Raw genomic sequence first — 24,056 nt, forward strand, 5'->3', positions numbered from 1 at the left:
TCATATCTGCACATCTCATGGACCAAATTTACATCATATTACATGTATGCATCTCTAATTCAGCATATTAAAATCATATTTAATGCCTGTACACCTTTAATGTATCACATTTACATCATGTTTAATGCAACTCCGCTTATTTACATCATACTGTGTTTCATGTAAACACCTAATATATCATATTCACGTCCTATTTAATATCCACACACCCTTAATGTAGAATATTGACATATTTATCGATACCTCTAGTTGGTCACATTTACATCATGTATCGCTGATGCAGCATAATTACATCATATTTTAATGCATACACATTTCATGTCTGTTACATCTTTAATATATGATATTGCATTCATCAATGTCGTATATTTTCATCATACTGTATACCGGTACACCGCTAATGTGTCATATTCACATACCTCTTTAACGTCTATACACTTTGAATGTAGAATATTTACATTCTTTAATTGACCACATTCACATATCCTAATGTCGCATATCGATGTCATATCGTATGAATGAATATATTACATATTAGGATAGTACCTCATATTTCATGACACGCCTCTCATGTAGCAAGTTGACATCATATTTCTATACATCTCTGATGTACTATTACTATTTAAGTGTATTATTTCATATTCTTAACATATTTATTATATGTACCTCGAGTTTACTGGAGGTCATTTTGAATGTGCTACATACAAAATACACTTCCAATGCACCATCGACGACGCATCCCGTCGAATCTCCTGTCGTGTTTTTTGACTCCACATGACGTCGGAAGCGTCAACGTCACACGAAGAATCGCCCGACGTTTCGAAGAGAATCGCCGTCTCGCCCAAACCTGCTGACAGGAGCGCCACGCCCAGAGAGTGTGAGTAAGCGAGTGAGAAAGTAGCGTCGGTGAGTTCGTGGGCGGGAGCTCATTCGGCTTCCGCTGGCGTTGGAAACAAACAGCCGCCTCAGCGGTCGGGCCAGTTTGGTTGTCAGATCGTGTGTCACCGGCTCAGTTTCACGAAAGCCTCGTGATCGGTTCGCCAAGTGAGTCGGTTTGTGGTCAAAGTTGGAAAAAATGTAAGAAGAACATTATTTGAGGCGTTGGGTCACAAGATGGCAAAAATGGCTCACTAATTTTTGGCCAGATTTTTAAGTGATCATTTTTGCTCGACACAGACCAATATGTTTGTTTTTTTTTAGGGCCGATACCGATTGTTAGTAGGCAAGGAGGCCGATGACCGATATTGGCAACCAATGTTCGTTTGCAGCAAGTGGGAAAATGTTGGCGTCAAAATTTGGAAAAATACAAACGCCATCACTTTGTTTAAATGCCTTTAAGCACACGTTTGCTAACCAGCTTTTCAGATTTGCAGCGTCCATCCATTGTCTTCGGCTTATCCGAGGTCGGGTCGCGGGGGGCGGCGGCTTAAGCAGGGAAGCCCAGACGCTTCGTTCCTGAGGCGTTCCCGGGCCAGCCGAGAGACAGTCTCTCCAGCGTGTCCTCCCGGTGGCCGGAACACCTCACCGGGGAGGCGTCCGGGTGGGGGCGTCCTAATCAGATTCCCGAGCCACCTCATCGGGCTCCTCTCTATGCGGAGGAGCAGCGGCTCAACTCTGAATCCGCGATCTTGTTCTTCCGGTCACGACCCACGGCCCGTGACCATAGGTGAGGGTAGGAACGGAGATCGAGAGCTCAGCTCCTTCTTCACCACAACAGACCGATACAGAGTCCGCATCACTGCAGACGCTGCACGGATCCCGCCTGTCGGTCTCCCGCTCCGGTCCTCCCTCACTCGTGAGCAAGACCCCGAAATACTTGAACTCCTCCACCTGGGGCAGGATCTCTTCCCCCCGACCCGGAGAGTGCACTCTACCCTGCAGGAGCAGGTCTTGGTGTTGACGTGACTTGAGAGCATAAACAAGGACTTAAGTCTATGAGTCACGTTCAATTGACTCACATGATGATGACTTCGGACTTAAGCCTTACACTGGCGACCGCGCCCAAAAGAAGTCGTCCATCAAAACAACTCGTTTTACTAGCCAATGTTGCCAATGTTTTTACAAATATTAACCTACGCAGCTGACTTCGGGCAAAAGGCGGACTGGTCGCCAGTCAGTCGCAGGGCACATATAGACACGGACAACCATTGGCACAGTCACTGACTGGGAACTGAACCCACGCTGCCCGCACCAAAGTCAGGCCAGTGTAGCGCTTCGCCATCAGTGACTCTCAAATGTTTATCCATAACACTTCATTTGACCTTGTCAAAGTGACACTTTCAATATTTTGGAATTCGATAGCTTCCGAGGATAGACGAGGCGTGGCCTTGCTACCTGCTGGATTTTTCCTCCTCCACAGGTGTGTCTTAACAAAGCGACAGTGTCCGTCATCGAAATGCTGAATACTGCGTAATTATATAACTCTGGTATGACGAGCTAATAGCGAGGCGAAAGAGATAAAGTGCGATAACTGCGACATAAGAACACAAGTTTGGCTGCTCACGACAATATGAACAATACACATAAATGAAATCAATGACATTTGCACTCATTCATGTTACCAAATGAGAATAATGAAGCGTTGCAGTGGCACCGGGAAAAAGTGGCGATGAGTGTGTGTGTGTGTGTGTGTGTGTGCGCGCGTGTGTGTGTGTGTGTGTGTTGGGGGGTTGAAACCGGTTTTGCAAGGGGGAAGCTCACACATGCACAAGCACACAAAATCTCAGCGCCGACACACCCAAAGTGCACTTGCTTTGCGCTTTTCTTTTATTTGGAATTCTTTTTAGCTTTTTACCATTTTGAACGACTTTAAAGGCTCCCGTCCAGCAAAAAAATATATATATATATATATATTTTTTTTTTAATAATCTTCGATGTCCTTTGATCAATTTTGCAAGATAATTAGAAATGTCCAGAAAGTCTCTTTTCAAGCTGTTCTAATCGGTCTTTTTCATGGCCGGGTTTCTCATTTAATATGCAACACGTAAATAACCTTTGCGCTTATCGGATCACTCATTTTCTCAACATAAATATGGAAAACAGCTTCGCTCTCATTGGCCCTTGGCCAATGGCGTTATCACGCCGGCCGGGCCAAGCATTCATAGCGACCTTACGTTCATTTCACGCGATGTGGGGGTGGGGTACATTCCTTGTTTTTGCTTGGAAGTGCATAAAAAAAAACATCTTTTCACATACCAAAAATAAGAGAGAGGGGATTTCTGAGGGTGTTCTTCAGTCAGCGTGATTTGACTCTGTCACCCTTCGACTCCGAATCCAGTTGGGAGAAGTATCCATGTTGCGTCTCTGCTGGGAACGCCGCATGGCCAAAATCCGTTATTTGCGTGTCTGCTGCACCACCACCTTGCGGTATGTTGGGATTCTGGGAAAAGACACCTGAGGTCCAGTGGACTTGGTGGTGGTGCCCTTGATGTTGAAGGACTTTACAGATCCAGAGTTGTTCCTCTTCTGGGACACACTTTCATTTCCGCTGGATGAGCCTTCCACCAGGACGACTCGTTGAGCACCAGAAATCCACCCAGCTTCTCCACCTCCTTGCACCAGCGAGGTTTGGCTCCCTCTGAAACCTTTAACAGACCCAACAGGGAGCTTGCGTTCCACCACTACCATGCTCTGGAGTCCAGGATGTTTTCCTGCGTGGATCTTGGTCTGGACCTTGGGGTTCTCCACCAGCACCACGCCGGCTTCCTTGGTGTGTCTGCTGGACACTAGCATGCCTTGCGCAGGTGCTGCCAGAACCACACCCTGGAGGTTGGTAGCTGGTGCCTCAGCCAACAGCATGGTGTTCTGGACTTGTGGCTGGACTACGTACTGCATGGGGGCAGCAGCAGTGTAGTAGAGAGGCTGCTCCTGCTGAAGCAAGAACATCTGGCCTTGGTTTTCCATCCCTCCCATCACTGCCGTCATCCCTTGGTTCCGCGTAGTCGTGTTTTCCTCCACCACCTGTGTCATGGTCGGGTCTACGCTGGGGACAACTGATGGCAGCTTTGGGAGTTCCGGACTCTTTTCAATCACAACCTTTGTGGGCAGCGGCGAGACGTCTTGTTGGATCTTCTGGCCACAGCACACCTCCGCCAGAGTCTTGAACTTGGGGCCGAGGTGGTCGAGGAACTGCAGGTCGACGTCGTTCTCCAGGAGGCTACAGCAGCCCACCGAGCCGGCCGAGGAGCCTTGGCCCTCAAAGTTGTACTTCAACTGAGCGTCCTTCTCCGCCAAACTGCCTGCGCCACTTCTGCTGTACACCCTCTGTTGAAACATGACCAAAAAAATGTGAAAACAACTGCTCCAGTCATAATTCATACTGCGGTTGATCCGATGTCGGTAAAAATTCCACTCAGCATAGAAGGCTTCAATGTCCCTTCCGAACCGAACAACTTCTTCTAAACCTCTTAGAAACCAAGCTTTTATTTCAGAAATGAGTGCCATACACATTGGACTACAGCTAGGTCATCTCCTTTAAGCCATATCATAAACCTATACGTAATCACATACTCGTCATTCATAACGTACATCCTCAGACATGTCTTCCCCCGTGATTCCTCATCAACTCGCTGAAGCTTCGAATGTGATTGAAAGTGTGCATAAAATGCCATAACTTTCAACTGTATTACCAATGGTTAGTTGTGTGGAAGAGTTCATGAAACCCATCGGTGAGATTGGTGTTCGCGATCGGGTTCGCATATCCTACAAGGAAGCCTTCGCCGACATTGGTCGCAATCAAGTGGGTCGACAGGATCTCGAGGACAGCGGCAACGGAGAAGATAAGTGACTGTGCAATCAATGTGACTTTTCTATCCATTTGAAGGATTAGCTCAAGAGACTAGTTCTGGTACACTCACTTGTTCCTCATTTTGATTCAGAAAGCATAGTACTTAGCATTTTAGTGTAATATTATACTTTTTTACATTTTTAACTTGTCTGTTTCAGAAAAACATATTGTTTTGGAGTTGTCGATTTTTGCTATGAAATCAGATCAAAGACGTTTTCAACAAAATTAATTTGGCACTTAATTCATTTTACTAAATTAACAATGAGATGTTCACTTTTGCGTTTGAACTCTTCGAATGTAGGTCGATGCTCCTGATAGTCTTTAGTCCAGCAGAGAAAGTCCACCACTGGTCGAATAGCCATTTCTCACCTGCTGGTAGTATTGCGCCAGCAGGTGTTCCGGTAGAGCGATGCTGTCGTACGCTGCCGTGGCCTGGCCTCCCACCGCTGTACCCCCAAACCTGGAGTAGAAGGCGTTCGCGTTGCCCTGCCTCCTCGCCCACGACTGCGCCACGTTTCCCTCGAAGGCGTCCACAAAGACCGACTGGTTCATGCGATCCCTCACGTCTTCGGCCACCATCTTTGTCGGCATGAGGTTTAGCGGAACCTCCTGCCACAGACCCGCCAGATGGACGGACAGAAGTCAAAAACCAAACAAGTGTCCTCAAGAGTCAGTGGAATGATCGGGACTGACCGCGTTCTCCCCCTGGCCTTCGGTGCAGTAGTTGACCAAGTGTGACTTGGTTTCAAATGGTATGTCCGCCGCACCCACTGGCAGCCTCACAGCGCCACCACACTGGCAGAAGAGCACCAGCAGGGGAACAACTGGAACAACAACACGTTTGTTTGATAATATCTTCTATCAATTTAATATGAAGATTAGATTTGAGATTTTTTTCTGATTGCTACCACATTTGAACGACACATGAGAAAGATAGGTGACCCATTAGTATTTCTTGAAAAACTGAGCTCCCAAAGCCAGTTTCACTTAGCAACATCACATTTGGTAGGCTCATTTATCATGAGTAGACCCACAAAAAAGTCTCATGAAGTCATGCCTGAGAAGACAAACGATATCTCCCCATTCAGTTTGAAAGGAGCCATTATCGGCTCCTTTTGGATAATCCCATGAGTCCTTCAAAGATGAACTCCTCCGAGAGATTTTCTCGGGTTGTTACCAAATATGAGCCCTGTAGACTAAACAGATGGCAGATACTATATTGTAAACATTGAGTTAATGTCATTGAGTGTAGCAAAGTTTGATGACTCGCCATAAAACACGCAATTCTGAGCCAAATCCAAACATCTTGAATGTCGAACGTCAAACGTGTATGTGTGGGTGCATGTGCGTGATGAAGGTGCTGTCATCAAGAGATTCGTGGGCTCCCCCTACTGGAAGAAATATAGACATACTCCACTCCTGACGTACTAATTTCCAGCAAACTTTTACACCGGTTTGATCCCACTTACGCAGTAGCAGCAGCAGGCCCAGTAACAGCAATCCGATGCCTGCGGGTCCTAACGCGGACCTCTTGTTGGGCTGACCCATTCCGCCTTGGCTTCCGCAACTCACTCGGTCCTCGCAGGTGCACACCTGGACCGTCACCTTCTGCGGCTCCGGGCACGCCTCCCCCTGCTCGTCCCTCACCAATAATTCCACCTCGTGGAGACCAGGCCATAAGGAGTGCTGAGCCCTCAAGATGGCTGCAGTATCTGCCCACACACATTCATCCATGAGGTTTGGCCTGAAGATTAAAGTCCTCTGAGATCCAAAGCAGACTTTGTCTCCTCACCATTGAGATGCTCCACCTGCCATTTTCCCTTCGCGCCCTCTGGGATGATTTCAAAGGTGAAAGGAGCACCGTTAGGGTAGTCGTCTTCATCGACAGCGGTGACGATGACGGCGTCGTCGGGAATGCACAGAGTCTGGAGGGTGCTGGTCAGTGTGGGATAGTGGTCGTTGAAGTCTTCCACCTGGATGGCCACGGTCCCGGTGGCGGTGCTTGAGGGGATGTCTGTTTGTGGGAATCAGGAGTGGCAAAAAGTACTTAGACTCTGTACTTTTAAGTAGAGGTTCTGTACAGATACGTGTGGTAAAAAGACTCTGGTAACGGTAAGAATACTGATTCAGATCAAGCAAATCTCTCAAATAAGGCCTTGGTTGGATCTCTGCACCTCCGATTGTGTTGCAGTCATCGTTAATGCTCTCATGTTACTACTGTCCTTGTTTTTTCCCGCCTTATAAAACGCCAAGAGCTCAACCGCAGTGGACTTGACTTGTCTCTATTTACGTCTTTTTCACGTTGTGTTGTCGTCCGCGAAGATGAAAAAAACGTAACGACCCTATTTTGACAAAGTAAGAAGTTGAAAGTACAACTACCTATTTTCGAATGTGGAATGGACATTAGACTGCGATTGTCTTTGCGTACCTTCGGAAATACAGAGTATCTTAGCGTAGTAGGTCCCGTTCACCAAGAAAGTGGACTCTCTGTCGGGCATCTTGTTCAGTGTGATGTCACCGGTTTTCGGCTCGATGGTGAGCCAGTTGTCGGGGTCGGAACCTTTAAGATACCTACAACACACCGCATACAATCAGCGTGATTCATACTTGTGCAGAACCCAGTGGCGTTCCATGCATTTTGTACGCTGGCCTCAAGTGGGAACCTACCTGACTTAATCCTCCTCTTACCATCTCCAGTATCACATCACAATTATAGAAACCATCAATACTATACAACGATGTAATAGAACAGCAGAAATTAAGAGTACACATTGTTGGGAATAAATTAATACGATTTCATGGAACAAATACGAGCCCGCAGACACTCACTTGACTTTCTCAGCTTGTTTCCCAGTGTCGCCATCTAGTGCCGGGTAGCGAGTAATTACATCATTAATACTAATGGTGCTGCCTCCCTCCGACAAAGTGACCACTTTGACTTTAGGGTCAAAATATGGACCCTCACGTTGGTTTTGTACGTTGATTTTGACGGGATAAGTTTTATAGGTCGTGCTTTCTTCAAGTCCTTCATAAGGTGGAGCCTTGTTCCTCACGGTCAATCCTAGAACAAGATCCTTCACGTCCTCGTAATCCACAGCCTGTGAAACAGTACATATTTCTCTAAACTGCTACTATAGAGGCTTACAGGGATTGGCTGTGTGGCACTGTTGATGTTTCGAGAACACCTTATCAAGCATGAGGACACCCTCGTTGGTCTTTGGGTCTGTTTTGATGCTGAAATACTTGGCCTCGTTGCCTTTGACGATATCAAACACACTTTGCCAGTTTTCCGTATCCTCCAGGTCCAAGTCTTGAGCTTTGATCCTTATCACCTCCACGCCCTGCGTGTTCTCCATAAAGCTGCCCTCGTACTAGAAGGAAAACACAGCAGTAGTCAGTTTATCACATGACCAATGACATGGTCACTGACATGACGTTGAGATGACCGGTGACATGACTTCTGCCTTCTGCATCTCCATCAACGACACCCGCCCTTCTTCCCGCTCCTCATATCCACAACCTTGGAGTCATTCTGGACACCAACCTCTCCTTCGAGGGCCACAGTAACCACATCACAACAACAGCTTTCTTTCACCTCAAACCTATTGCCAGAATTCCGCAGGCCATTTGCCCCGTCCTCCAGAAACCACCTTGACTCCCCACTCCCCAAGGCATCCAGTTAAGTGCTTCTTCTCCTTACCTATAAAGCCCTCCATAATCAGACCCCTACACTAGCTCCCCGATGTCCTCCACCACCACACACCCTCCCGCAGCTCAGTTTGAGGAGCAAACGCCAACCTCCTCTGTCCACCTCACCAGACCAAGCATCGAACCTGGGGGGCAGAAGCCTTCGCCATCTCTGCCCCTCCCTTCTGGAACTCACTCGTCAAACGCCTATGTGACTGTTCAGATCCCGCCACCTTCAATTCACCAATTCAATTTCAAACAGATTGGTAAATGTCATTCTTGTTTTTAGATTCTTTGATTTTGGGCCATTATCATCTATAGTGTCTTTGAGCACCCTGTAAAGCAGTCTATAAAATAAACGTATTATTGGCGTGACCAATGACCAGACGAGTGAGAGTTTATCACATGGCCAGTGGCATGACCAATGACTTGATCATGAACATTACCACTGATATGATCAATGACAAGACCAGCGAAATGACCAACGATATGACCGGTGACCGTGGCAGGCTCGACTGAAAGACCCAATCGCAAAGCATAGTCATATGAATATGGCAAGTACCTGGTCTTTTTCCAACGTCGGAAGGTTGTCGTTGACGTCCAGCACGTTAATAGTCACCGTACTGGTCCCCGTGAGTCCGTCAGGGTCGCCATTGAGATCCTGAGCTTGCACCGTTACAAAGTATTGGTCTGTTTCCTGACAGCACAAAACAACAACTTTCAGCACCGTTTTTTGTTTCACACAGTCATTTCTTTGGGAGGAGCTGGTACCTCTCTATCCAGAGTGGACTTGTCCACGTAGATGTTTCCGTCTTTGTTAATGCGAAACATGTTGTGAGGGGGTTCCTGCTTCACGATGGTGTAGAGCAGCTGAGAGTTGGGATTGCCAGGTTCATCGGCATCAGTCGCGGTGACTCTTGTGACGGGCGTTCCTGGAAAGCACAGCTACAGATGACATGGAACTCAAGTATGTCATAGGTTTTTCCTCTGCCAAGGAGCCGTGATAGTTTGCCGAGCAGGCCGAACGATCCAGCTCATGGAGCTGTACGTTTTGAAATGCAACACTGCCACCTACAGGACTGAAGTAGAACAGCAAGACTCGGCAAATCACCTGGCATGTTTAGGATTGTTTGGTGTATATCTTATCCTAACCCTAACCCTGATACTGACCCTAACCCTCAACCCTACCCTTTTCCACATCCCTAACTCCTCTATCTCACCTAATCGGAACCTCCAACCCCTTCCAATATCCTTATTCATAACCCTATCCTCTAACTGCTATATCTGGACCCCATCCTTAAACCTTATTCTTTTCTACTGTATATCTCTATTCCCTGACCCTAACCCCTGCTCTCTATACCTAATCCCTAACCCTAACTAGCACTAACCCACCACAAGAATAAAGCTATTTTGATGCGAATGTGTATAAGGGCGGGCATCCGTATTATCTATCATATCTGTTGAGACTACAACATTTTTTTGCTGTTCCGCCACAGTTTACGTTGAATTGCGCAATGGTCAGGACCAGGGTGGTTCTGCAACTTGTCTCCAAATCCCTAGATGACGTGTCACTGATGGTGTCCTGATGGCGTACTGGTGCATCTACATGATTTTGAGGTTTGTCAGCGCCTAATCCAGCTGACTTTGGCCGAGAGGCGGGTTACACTGCCAATACCTACTGCCAATCGCAGGGTACCGTAGGATAGGCCCCACTTCTCCGTGACCCTGATCGGGATAAGCGATATCGGAAATTCACACTAAAACTACCTCACTCATACAAATAAAAATCAAGCAGGAGTTTACGGTCTCTTGTACTTATAAGGTTAACTAATCAAGTCTACAAGAGACAAAAATTCTACTTTCATGGACCTTGAATGGACGTGTAGGACTTAAATCTTGTTGCTCATCTGTTGTCTCACCCGCAGGGCTCCGTTCGTACACGTCCACGGGATCCGTGGAGTCAAACTGCGGCTCGTTGTCATTCTCGTCCAGCACCTTTATGCGTAGGTCGATCCTTTTCTCGGCCTCGGCGCCGTCGTTGAACCTGGCGATGGCCAACAGCTGAAACAACGAGGACGTGAATTGAGTTATGCCACAGCATCACCATGTGTCGATATGAGGTATTACATTACATTTTTTTTTTTTTTTTTCAGGAAACCCTTTTGTACCCCAACAGCGTTGGCATACCCCATTAAAAAAAAAAAAAAAAAAAAAAAAATTAAAGCACAATTAGCATATAGCTACGTTGAATTTTTTTTGTCTTCAATTCTTGTTTTAATTTTTATTTTATAGAGGTGATGCTCATATTCATTTTTTTTTTTATTTTGTAAAAAAAAAAAAAAAAAAAACATGGAGGAAAAAAAGTCCCCAAAAAGAATGTAAATTTGATATAATTATCCCAAATATGCACCACACAGTTTGGGGAACAACTAGTGATTACAAGACAATTCATTAGGTACACCGGCTCACTATTACCACGGGACTCAGTTTTTGAATTGAGATTCACTCACGTTGTAGGTGTCGATGGCCTCCCTGTCGAGCACTTGAGTGACGCGAATGAGTCCCGTTTTGGGGTCCACCACAAAGACGTTGAAGGGGTACTGGGTGGCACCGACGCCCTCCAGGGAGTAGCTGATGTCCCTGTCAACTTGGAAATCCGATCGAATCTGTAGTAGACGCAACACAACACGACTGAATATTGGGCACATTATACCCACTTGGTGGCCACAAATGAGCATTTGGAGTGCATGTCATGTTTATTTTGCGGCTACGATTGTAGTTGTCCCCTCCCATCCTCATGTCACGTCGAGTAGACACTCGCTTTCTAAATGTCGTGCAGTAGAGCTCCCTCTATTGGACAACAGTGATACTGTCTGAACTCACCTTGGCTATGGACTCCTTTTGTGTGTGATCGACATTTTCCTTGACTGGCCACGCGGGTACGATCCATTCTCTTCTTTTGCGGACCGGCGGCTCGTTCCCGGAGCGGACCGTCCCCATAAATGCACTCTGGGCAACAAACATGTCCGTGACGTCAGTAGGAGCAGGTTTATCGTTCAAATCCGCGTATTTACATATTTACATTTCAATTACATTTTGCCAAGATCAAGTTTGAGTCGAGAGTTTGGTGTTTTATGACGATTCGCCGAAATTTGCTGCCCTTTTCTGTCAAAAACATCAAATTCTTTTGATTTATCATGGTCCATCTGTCCAATACGTGCGGTACAAATTTGGTAGAAAATCCATAGGACGAAATCATTTTTTAACAAATGCCCCAAATTCCTCTAAAATGGCTGCTTGAAACTAAAATCGCAGCTTTCCCGCCGTGTCTTCATGCGCAGGGCTTCTTGAGACTTTTTTTTTTTTTGGTCGCTCTCGTCATGATAGACATGTCCACCAAATTTCATGTCGCGAAGTGAAACAGGCTTCAACAAATCCCCAAGACAAGTTTGCCTGAAAATGTCCAAATGGCCGTAAAATGTAAAAACAGACCATTTTTAAAAATATAGACAATTCCCGCGTCTTTTCTAGTGTGGCTTGCTGAGACTTTTTGTGGATCTTCTCATGACGGATATGTCTACCAAATTTCACGTTGCTAAATAAAACTGGCTTCCGGGGTTGATTATAAAAAAAAAAAAAAAAAAAAAAAAAACCTAGGATAAATTCATCTTTGAAGGACCCTTGGAAATTAAGGTAGGTTAATTTTAAGAGTTAAGTAGGTTGAATCATTTCTACCCCGTCTACTTTCCCAGCGTACACCTGTTCATGTCCTTTCCACACATTAACGATCAATTAGTTCATCAGTTATTTTCTTTGTCAGCCGACTGGCCTGCTTTTTTTGTTTCGGCAAGCGTGTGTCTCACGTCCGTGACAAACACAACTCAAGAAAACAAACAATTCAGTGATCAATCATTCAAAATCACTCACCGTGAGCATCAAAACGCTCGCGGGAAAAGCCACTCGGACCATAATGACGCCTTGCAGGAGGTCCTCCTGAAGTCTGAGATGAGGGAAAGGACAAGGACGCTTTTTGTGCAGCGGAACGCCGTCTGGGGGGTGGGGGGGGCATGTGCGTGCGTGTTTATGCGTGCGTGCAACCACTTGTGAACTTACGACAGATCAGGACCGCCTATCCATAAACAACCCAAGCACCTCCATGAAAAAAAATACAAAATAAAAAAATCGCAATATCAATTAGCACTTGTATTATTGCCTGAAACATCAATTCAATAGGAATGAATAAAGTGCATTAATACATTGTATTTTTTCCCCTCACACACATTATATAAGTGCATACTGTATATAGAAATGCATATTTGACTTTTTTTTGCGTTTTCTTTTAAACACACTTTTAAGCAGTTGACGTGACTTGTCAACTGCCAACAACGGCAGTTTAAGTTCGTGTTTAAGTTCCAGAAAGCTAAGTCACATATTTGTTATCCGCAGTCTGCCTCACTTGCTCCGTTTCTCCCAAAAAGTCCCATTTTGTATTTTCTAGTTGACTCAGTTATGTGGTCTCTCCACAATGTTGTGAGTCCATTTTCACGTTCCGCAGAGCTTTGTGACTTAACTTGTTCCCTCCAGTCCGCCTCACTTTCGTTCCATTTGTTGAAAATACGAGTACGGTTTTCGCAGTAGACTAGCAATAAACGGGCAATAAGCATGACGACGAGGCGGACGTACCGATCGAAGTGGAATCTGTCGGAATCTGTCAAACGAGTCGTACGACAAATGTTTGCTGTATCCGGCGGGGGGGGGGGGGGGGGGGGGGCGCGGTGTTTTTCCATCTTGAATGCGGGAGTGTCACTGCTGCAAAACTGCTCGACATATTTCTGTCACTGCAAAGTTGCTGTTCGACCACGGGCAGCTAACAGTCCTCCTGGCAAATTTGAATCATTGCAAAATATACAGATATAAAAAAAAATGATATAACATGAGGCGTCAAAAACCCTTCACATAACTACGTTGGAGCTGCGAAAATATGTCCGTTGATACACACAACCTTGTGGAGAGTCCGTGCATCAGAACCTATTTGGGAAAAAAATTAAGAAAAATCCCAAAAAATAAGGTAGACAAGTCAGAACTAATTAGTCGAGTAGCTCCCTCGAACCCGAACAGGGATGCACACAACATTGTGGAGCGACCACATGTCAGAATCTACTTTGAAAAAGGTTCTACTTTGGAGAAATCCGATGAAACATCAAGAAATAAAACTAAATACTATAAGAGGCATAGCAACCCGGAACAGAAACCTTGATGCCCACAACATTGTGGAACGCCCATGTGTCCGAATCTACTGGGAAAAAGTCACTACGATATTTTGGAAAACCTATGTACACGTAAAGTATTAAGAAGCGATGCAAACTGGTGGGAACCAATAAGTGGCATAGCTACCAATAACATAAATGTTGATGCACACAACATTGTGGAGTGATCACAAGTAAGTGTTACTGGGGGAAAAAAGGACCGTTTTGGAAGGAAATGATGCAAAATGGAAAGAACAAAGGCAGACTGGGCAGAAATAATTACTGGTGTAACTCTCAAGAACACAAATATGGATGTACACGACATTGTGGAACGACCACATGTGTGCGCAGAAATGAGTCCCCTCCAAAAGGTTTGGAATGGCAAGGTCAATTCCTTTGTTTTCCTTGTATGCTGAAGACATTTGGGTTCCAGATCGAAAGATGAATATGAGACAAAAGTTCAGAATTTCATTTCACGGTATTTACATCGACTGTAGATGCGTTCGACCACTCACGACGGAGCACCTTTTGTTTGAAGCCACCCACTTTTCAACTGAGCAAAACTATTGGAACAGACATTGTTAAATGAACGATTGGCTGGCGACCAGTTTAGGGTGTACCCTGCTTCTCAGGGGTGCTGGAGCCTATCCCAGCTATCGTTGGGGGAGAAGCAGGGTACACCCTGAACTGGTCGCCAGCCAATCGCAGGGCTGGAATTCTGAACTTTTGTCTCATATTCATCTTTTGATCTGAAACCCAAATGTCTTCAGTATACGACAAAAACAAAGGCCTTGACCTTTGACCTTGCCCTTCCCATCCTTTCGGAGGGGGACTGTAAATAGTGGCGTAGCTCCCTGGAACATAACCGGCAATGCGCACAACATCGTGGAGCGATGTTATCCAATCTGCATAATTGTCTTAATTGTGTTAACAAGTTAGCTGTTGAACACTGCACAAATCTCCGTCAACCCCAGGAGACCGCAAAGGGCCTCAAAGCCCTCAAAACTGGTTGTACTGGTCGGAAAGGCGCGCACACACGCGTGCACACACGCATTCATTCTGGATTACTCAATCAATCAATCAAAAAGTCATCAGTCCATGCACACCTTGGGTGCATTGTGAGGTTTCTAAAGAAAAGTCCATCATGCGTTCAAGTCCAATGCAAACATTCGAGACTCAATCTGCGCCCACACAAATATTTCAAATTGCGTGCGCTGACATGTTGGCACATATAATAAGCACTCTTTGTGTTTAAATATGAATTATTCAATGCAGGTCACAGGTGTACGCTTTCTATATGTGGTGGGAAAGTGCAACGGGACGTTGCCGTGGGAGAACACTTTGATTGACGGTGGGGGGTTAGGAACAGATGCTCATTGTTAGTGCGGTAACTCTATCTTCCTGCCAGTCAATATGCTCTACCAATCAGAGCACAGAAGGCGTTTAGATCCCGAGGCAGCCCGTCTGACCCGCCTCCTCGCAGAGTTATGCCAAGCGGCAGAGCTGGACTTGCGCTAGTCACGAAAATAGAGCCCAAAGAGTTGCGAGCGTAACAGCATGCTAAACGGCTAAGTTAGTCTACACGCAATTTGGTCACTATAGAGACGGTGGAAGAAGACTTGCTAGCGTAGCAACATGCTAACAGGCTACATTAGCCTACACGCAATTTGGTCACTATAGAGACGGTGGAAGAAGACTTGCTAGCGTAACAACATGCTAACAGGCTACGTTAGCCTACACGCAATTTGGTCACTATAGAGGTGGTGGAAGAAGACTTGCTAGCATAGCAACATGCTAACATGCTACGTTAGCCTACACACAATTTGGTCACTATAGAGATGGTGGAAGAAGACTTGCTAGCGTAACAACATGCTAACAGGCTACATTAGCCTACACGCAATTTGGCCACTATAGAGGCGGTGGAAGAAGACTTGCTAGCGTAACAGCATGTTAACCAGCTAAGTTAGTGTACACGCAATTTGGTAACTATAGAGACGGTAGGAGAAGACATGCTAGCGTAACAACCAGCAAAGTTAGTGTGCACGCAATTTGGTTACTATAGAGAAGGTGATTGACGGGTTGCTAGCGGCGCAGCATGCTAACCAGCTAAATAAGTATACAAGGTGAGTGTTGCGCTTACATTACTCTGGTATAGAGACAGAGACTGAAGACTGTATACTAATGAGGGCTGTTGAAATGTATGTGTGCTTAACGCTAAAATTCCCTTTAATCTGTGTTAAGCGTGAATTGTGATGGGGAACAGAATCCGGCCAAGCAAATCGTTTTTCCGGGACATCGCCATTTTGCAAGGCTCCCGGCTCCGGCAAATTTCAGAAGCACTTGGCGCATATCCGATCTTCTTCTTCGGTTTTGTGAGATCACTTTTGATCACGTGAGATTTGGAGCTCGGCAGCAAAATAGGATCTTTATGTATGTGGTGTTCTGTGTTGCGATTATCGAAGCACACCACACACAATGCGACCAAAATTGTTTAATGCCTGTTTTTTTTTTCAGGGTTTTGCATTGTGCGTTAGCATTAAACTGGCAATTTAAGTATATGTTATATTGTAAATGTATTCATGTGTTTAATTATTTTTGTTGTTTACTTTTATAGTACAGAACAGTAACAGCTTTAGAGTACTTGTGCTGGGCTTGAATTTATCCAATCATATGCCGATTAGAGTATTCCAACATATTAAAACAAATATTTTAAATTTACAAGAGATAAAAAAATGTGCACCTAATTTGCGATTAATTGCGAGTTAACTATGGAAATCGTGCAATTAATCGCGATTAAAACAAAAATAATCATTGATTGACAGCCCTAAAACTAACTTACCCTTGTTAGCATGCTGAGCCGCTAGCAACTCTTCTTCCTCCACCCGTCAGACCCGTCAGAACTTCTAAAACGTACTGTATGAAATGTCCTCTCCGGATTGTTTGGAGGTCAGTGGTCTCGTTATCTTCTGGTTACAGCTTTTGAAAAGTGCGCTCGAGTGTGTAGTCCAGTGTGCACTTGGTTTGACACAATTCTCGTGTTACTTACTGAGGCGGGTGAAGTATGGCTACCAGGAGCACAGAGTCCAATTTCATTCAGGTGAGAGGAGGACGAAAAAGCGCGTGTATTAACAGGCCACCCTGACCGGAAACATGCAACAATGGCCATTCACAATTCTCTTAAATCACACACACAAGAGTAGAAAAAAAAACACACACACACGTAAACACACACACACACACAAACACTACGTTTGTACACATGAATACAGACGCGCATAAACTCAGACACACACACAAACGTGCAAGCACACAGAAAACACACACATGAAACTAACGCCACACGACAAAGACACACACCAAACCACTCACGCAAACATAAATTTGTACACACAAATGCAGACAGACACACACTCACACAAACACAGACATGCAAGCACACGTAAAACACACAAACACACCCATACATGAAACTAACAATCCCCCCCCCACACACACACATCAAAGACACACACCAAAACACTCACACAAACATAAATTTGTACACACAAATACAGACAGACACACACTCACAGAAACACAGCCATGCAAGCAAGCACACATAAACACACAAACACACCCATACATGAAACTAACAACCCCCACCCCGACACACACACACACGTCAAAGACACACACCAAAACACTCACACAAACATAAATTTGTACACACAAATACAGACATGCAAGCACACGTAAAACACACAAACACACCCATACATGAAACTAACAACCCCCCCCCCACACACACACACATCAAAGACACACACATCAAAACACTCACATAAACACAAGACGCATACATTTGTACACACAGATACAGACATAGACACAAACTCAGACACACACAAAAACAAACACTTGCACACACACACCCACACAAAGTGAGACTATTTGCTATCTACACTGTTGAGTATGTGCTGTACTTGATATGCAGTTCCTCAAGAGGCCAGTAGGTGTCGCTACTTAACGAGCCGTCAGCCAGCCGCACGCTCTGCGCTCATGAGGGGACGAGGGAGGACGTAACAGCCAAATATCGCAGCGTCACTACGGCGTCTTGTTACGTCCCAAGACACTCGGGACAGGGAGGCGTGGCCTCGACTGTTGGAGATTGTGAGCGGAGGCCGGAGGTCTCGCTCCCACTCCAAAAAGTCAACCCCGCTAGTCGGTTACGAGTTGAATTTTCCAAACAAACAGTGGGCGAGCGCGTCCTATCGAATCCTCGTCGCGCGAACCGATGAAGCTCGCTCGCTCGGACGAGAAGCGAAACGTCTTCTAAGACAAACAGAAGCGTCCCGTTGCCATCGATTCAATGCCCTGCGGATGAAATGACCTGCATCGAGGTGAATATTCACAGGCAAAGCCACCAGTGCGCATGCGTGTGCACGCGCACGTGCAATGGATTACCGCCATTTTTCCTTTGGAATGATTATTTGCAGTCTTTTTATTTGTATTGTGCAAGGTGGCGATTATCGTAAGGAACAAACAATTCATTGGGGAATGTTTGCATCAAACGTTTTGAGCCCGCCACATGTTGTAATAATAAAATAAAATGCTGCTGGCAGAATGTTGTGGGACAGCACCCGTTTTTTTGGGTGACTTTCAAATAAAAATGTAAATGTAAATAAAACACTTTATTTCAATATTTTTGTCAGATGTAAAAAACAAAAACAAAAAAAAAAGTTAAATTGAGTTGAATTTGAATTTACAATTGTCAATGGACTTGAATCTTAGAAGATAATACACATTTTGTTTTTCTAATTTCAAATTGTAAATAAATGTGAGTGTCCCTTAATGAAAATAAAAAACAGGTTTAAAAAAAATGTGTCACATTTTAAAATTTTTTTTACAATTGTAAATAAACTCGTATGTTAGAGGATATGACACATTTGACTTTTATTCCTGTTGATTTTAGTCTTATTCTTATTCTTTCTTTTGTCATTTTTCTTGTTCGTGTTCCAGTTCTTGCCTTCTTGTTTTTCTCCGTGTTGTAGTTCTTCATGTTCTTGTTCCTGTTCTTACTTTTCTTGAACCTGTTTTTTTTTTGTTCTTGGTCTGCTTCTTGTTTTATCATCGTCTTGTTGTTCTTGATGTAGTTCTTAGCGTTCTTCTCTTTATTCTTGTTCATGTTTCTTCTTTTTTAGTTTTTGTTGTTCTTTGCCTTGTTTGGGTTTTTTTTCCTGTTTTTTTTTTTTTTTGTAGTTCTTTGAACTCGCTTCTATTCCTAATCTTGTTCTGGTTCTTCTTCCTCTTTGTCTCTTTGTTGTTCTTCATTTTCTTCCCGGTCTTGTTGTTTTCCTGCTTGTTATTCTTGTTTTCCTATTTATTTTTGTTGTTCTTGTTGTTGTTCCACTTCTTGTTGTTCTTTTGCATTCTACAGCACGCTGTCCTTTCGAACGCGCCCGTTCGACTGAAAAGCGCTAGCTCAGCTAGTTACGCGGCAGCCGAAACTAACAGATGGCTAGCGCATTTCATTGAAAGGTTCACCCATCTCAACGTTGACACGCAGCGACGTCTGCATTTTCGCTTGAATAAAACCCCCTCAGCAGGCCCAATCTTATCGCGCGTATTGACACCTTAATCGGAGTGGCGCTCATTTGCCGAAGTGTCGACATAAAAGCGTAAACGGGCCCAGCAGCGTGAGGCGCTAACATCTTGAGGGAATGCGCTTGATCGATAGGAAGCCTTCTGCTTGGTTAACTCCCTCCCCAGGCGCTTGAAGCTAAGCTAATTAGCCCAGTAATAGCGCCAACACTTTTGCGACGCGTTTGCCCAAGCCTCCGCCACCGGCCGCTGACTTTGACGCCGTCTGAACGCCACTTTTCCACTAACACTTCAGTAGCGGGCTAATTAATCCCGTGGTTGGGACGCTGCAGGAGCAGGAACGCCGTTTAACACATCGCTTAAGACCCCAAAAAAGCTAAACCACGCAATTCCAAATGGCTGCCATTGTACACCAAATAAAAAAATAATAATTAAATCAAATAAAGTAAAAGTACTCACACGTTAAAAACACGTTTGTTCCTGTTCCTGCATTGTCGCTGTTGCGCAACAGGCAGGTTCGGTGTGTGTACACGTGGCGCTTGTTAATCTAGGTGGCGCGCAGGAACAGTTTACGCGCGGCAGCTAATTAAAGAGGTAAAAATAAATGCGCCGATAGATGGGATGGCAGGGACACTCTCAGGGGACGTGTGTGCGTGTGCACGCGTTCAACAATGTTCATGTGACTTCACGCGCGTGTGTGCAGTGTCAGTTCCACGTAAGGATGAGCGGAACCAAAGCTGCCGCGTGCTCGGATGGAGCTAATTGCGCTTCCTTCAAACGCGTTCGTCCTCATTTGACTCGAAGCCATTTCACGGAATTAACGGATGGGAGGCGCGCGGCCCACCTGAACCGGCGGGAATCGGCGCCTCCGATCGAGCGTCCCGCCGCGCCTCGTTAGACGCGAAGAATTGAGACCGTGACGTCACCGCTATTGGAGGCTGGCGATTTAAAAAAAAAAATAATAACGATTCTCATTCATTCACATCGCGATATCGTTCATACTCGATGACGTCCATGCTGCTGCATCATGAACGACGCACGCGGCAAGCAAGAACGACCGCGTTTGTGACACCGTAAGACAATAAGTGCGCCTCAGCCGTAAATCAATAACACGCGCGTGTCTTGTCATGTGACTTGACAGCCCAAAATGATGTCATCAAATATTCATGAGCGCCGCTGCAAGTTGGGACGCCAGACAGGAGATGCTGACTCGCAACTTTATTTGTTTACTTACTTATTTATTACATTCCACCAGTCCCTCTTTCGTTCCGATGACGACGACTTCTCATTTTAAAGTCTCACATTCCGTTTGTGTTTGTCCTTTTTAAAATGGATGGATGGATGAAAATAATAAAAAAATTCAATAAAATAATAAAAGCTTTTTAGCTGCAGCGTGAAGTCAACTTGAAACAAACAAACGCTTAGTCACGATTAATCGAAATCAAAAACGAAAACAAAAACCGGGTCTCTAGCGCACGCCTTCGAGCATTAACGAGCATCGCCGCAAAATACGACACGGAATCTATTTTTGGCCGACAACCCTGACACCCCCCCCCGCCAGTGCGATCATGCATGCAACCCAAAACCCACAAATCCATGCACGCGATTAAATGACACAGTTTGAAAGAAAAACATGCTCCGACATCAAATCAAATACAATGGCTTGGAAAAAGTCAGCGCCCGGAGCTAGTTTCACCTAGCAACAGGAAGTGGACAGGCTTATCGTGAGTAGACCTACAAAAAAGTCTCAAGAAGCCATGCCCGAAAAGACACAGGAAGTTTGCCATTTTGGTTTGAAGCAGCCATTTTAGGGTTATATACAAATCTATATTTTTGATTCAGTTGGTTGTTGCCAAACATGATGCAGGCCTCGACTTGCATACTACAGCCTGAGAATATGTCGGACTCTCTTGTAGCTCCTGCCGTTGTTGTTGTTGTTGTTGTTGTTCTGTGGATTGTTTTAATATTCACTGTCAACTATTATGTATCTCTGAGTTTGTGTCAGTGAGGCTTCTGGGAAATAATTTGTTGCCTACGAGAAAACTGGGAATAAAAAACAAATTGAAGCTCACTAGGTCGGACCTGAAAGAATTCCCGTCGACTGAAAGAAAAAACAATTGGCTGAAAATCATGATAAACTAGTACAGTATTTTATTTTGAACTAAAACAACAAAGCTAACCGAGCCTCAATCATTTTTAATTTGTTTTGCTTGCCAAATAACTTCATGCATCGCTAAAACGACATAATCGACATAAAAAGCCAGGTTTTTGTTCAACAACTCAATGTGGAGGGGGCGGGGGGAGAAATATTTTGAAGAGAGCAAGTAAACATTACACAAAAAAAAAAGTGTGCACAGCCTCTTCGAATTGGGGATGTGGCTGTGTTCACAATTAACCAATCACATTCAAACTCATGTTAAAAGGGACGTCAGTAAACACCTGCCAGCGGTTCAAGAGCCTCTGAAACCCCAAATAAAGTTCAGCTGTTCTCCAGGGTCTCGTTTTTTCACATCACAAATCCTGGCGTTTGAACCGGGGTGTGTAGACTTTTGATATCCCCTGCAGCGCGTTGGCAAATTTACGGGCTGACGGGCACGCGATTTTTAAAATGGACAGATGGGCCAGGTCATTTGTAGATAAGGTAAAAATATATATTTTTTTATATTTCAAATGTGTATATGTCAAATCATTTTTAACTAAAAAAAACCTGATCATTTTACCATTAATTATAATTAATAAATTGACCAATTGAATATAATATTACTATAATATTGCAAATATTTTTATATTTACAACACATCAATTAACAGCATTTTGTTGAATTTCTTGTGGTTTTCTCAAAATGTTCAAAAATGAATTAGGCAACGATGCTATTAGGCTAACGATATCCTCGTGTATTAACTAAAAAAATCCGAGGCACGCGCGCTGTAAATATAAAATAAAGAATTGCACATTGCACAACTTTGTCTTACACACACATTTAATCACAAACGGAGTTGCAACACATTAAGACAGCTCACATAACATATTCTTTATCCTCTGCGAAGAATTGCATTGCTCACTTTCTGGGAAAAGTTACCATAGAGCGCTCAAATCTCACATTTGTGCTCGCGAGTCAAAGCACACACAAAAATCGGCCGAACGACAGCTCGTATCTCAAAAAACTCGCATTTTCTCGTAGTATAAATAGAAATGAGTTTTCTGTAAAACCACATACAGTATTAACGAACGTCCACTAGCTTAATGCTAACATGTAATGTGAAATATCATAGACTAGTTAACTGAAATTAGCATAGATGTTAACAGTAATTATAAACCTTGAATCAAATTCTGGAATGCACACAGAGCAGCAACACATGCAACAACGGCGAATGAAACGCAGATTTTTCGTGCCGTGAGACATTTGACGGGGCAGAGAGACCGGAGACCTTCAATGCATCTTCTTCTCTTCTTGGTGCTGCCTGGCATGTTGTGGCACCAGGTGGTACTACACCGAAAGAATCGCCGAGACCAGCGCAAAGCGTGAGGACGAAAGCGTTGGCCGCGCACGTCGTTCGTGTCTCTGATGTTCGGGCGGCGTGCCGTTACGGGCGACATCCTTCAGCCGATCCGCAGCATCTCGCGCTCGCCGCGCCTCAATTATTTCGCCCCCATAATGCAATCAGCGCGGGCGCGTAATGGCCGCCGGCGCCGTCATTTTCATAATGAATTGGCGCATTAGACGGCGGGCGGCGGTCCCCGGCGGCCCGTCAGCTGCTGATGAAAGATTTCATTAAGGCCTCTTGTTTACGACGCAATCCGTCAGCAGCGGAAGAGGAAAGCCAACCAAACACTCGGCTGTCTTGTTTGTTTGGTTTTGCTTTGTGGCGAAGGAAGATGAATTTGAAGCCACGGCTTCCTGTGAAAGGGAAACACGAGCGCACGGGAATCGAAAGTCAAGACACGAAGACGTGCGTGCGCGACGGCGGGCCGCCTTCGCTTTGTTTTCACCGAAGGTCGCAGATCGTAATCGCTGGCGACAGTGAGCAATTCGTCTTTGTTGCCGCTCCCAGTTGAAGTTTGCTGTCAAAACGAAATGCGACGCAAAGACATTTACACCTTGTGTGTGTAAAGCAACCGTTAGCTTTGCCTTAGGAAAGCTAACAAATGCGAATAAGCAGTACAAAATGCCATAGACGTGCTAACAAATAGCATTAATGTCACACATCACAGATAATATAACCATACTCTCAGGCATATATTCTTTATCCTCTACAAAGAATAACTAATATTACTCCGTCTCCATGTATATCCGCATGTCTGTATTATACTGCCCCCAGGTGGCCATAACGCGCACACCAGAAGGCGCGGCACAATGCCAAAGGGCGTTGAACCATGAAATCATGATGCACAAATTGTTTGTTTTATTCTTAACATTCTATTTAATTATATTAATACAATACTATAGGTTGCTCTTTTTGTTTAATTATACAGACTTTTTTATTCTTTGGCGAATCTGGAACGCATTAATGGCATTTTCTGTTCATTTCAATGGGGAAAGCTGATTTGAGACGCGAGTGTTCTCAAGGCACCACCATATCAAAATCTGAATCTGATCCTCCACCACTGTGAGGCCAATAATGCGAGGGTAGGGTTTCAAGCCTGGGTTAGCCTGTCAAATTAGGGTATCAAGCCTGGGTTAGCGGTGAAGATAAATCATTGTATTATTCATCTCCTCCCCCCTCGAGTGATAAATGCGAGCGTTTGCATAATTCAGC

At 44.8% G+C, this 24,056-nt stretch overlaps 1 protein-coding gene across 3 annotated transcripts; it reads right to left on the reverse strand.

Moving 5' to 3' along the window:
* Window positions 1–58: 58 nt before the first annotated feature.
* On the reverse strand, window positions 59–17,638 carry LOC133481371 (desmoglein-2.1-like). Of its 3 annotated transcripts, XM_061780612.1 has the most exons (15): window positions 16,766–16,893; window positions 12,401–12,522; window positions 11,357–11,482; window positions 10,984–11,139; window positions 10,393–10,534; window positions 9,245–9,405; window positions 9,036–9,170; window positions 7,972–8,157; window positions 7,616–7,884; window positions 7,215–7,357; window positions 6,579–6,800; window positions 6,256–6,498; window positions 5,480–5,610; window positions 5,156–5,395; window positions 59–4,263 (listed from the first exon to the last, which is right to left on the reverse strand). In XM_061780612.1, the coding sequence occupies exons 2-15, from the start codon at window positions 12,440–12,442 to the stop codon at window positions 3,334–3,336; spliced, it is 3,126 nt and encodes a 1,041-aa protein (XP_061636596.1). In that variant the 5' UTR covers window positions 12,443–12,522; window positions 16,766–16,893; the 3' UTR covers window positions 59–3,333. The 3 variants fall into 3 exon arrangements, with proteins under 3 accessions (XP_061636596.1, XP_061636595.1, XP_061636597.1); XM_061780611.1 differs by lacking the exon at window positions 12,401–12,522 and having other exon boundaries at window positions 16,766–17,638; XM_061780613.1 differs by lacking the exons at window positions 12,401–12,522; window positions 16,766–16,893 and adding an exon at window positions 16,559–16,734.
* Between the last annotated feature and the right edge of the window lie 6,418 nt (window positions 17,639–24,056).

The sequence above is a fragment of the Phyllopteryx taeniolatus genome, chromosome 7 (assembly GCF_024500385.1).
Source record: "Phyllopteryx taeniolatus isolate TA_2022b chromosome 7, UOR_Ptae_1.2, whole genome shotgun sequence".
NCBI classification, from domain to species: domain Eukaryota; kingdom Metazoa; phylum Chordata; class Actinopteri; order Syngnathiformes; family Syngnathidae; genus Phyllopteryx; species Phyllopteryx taeniolatus.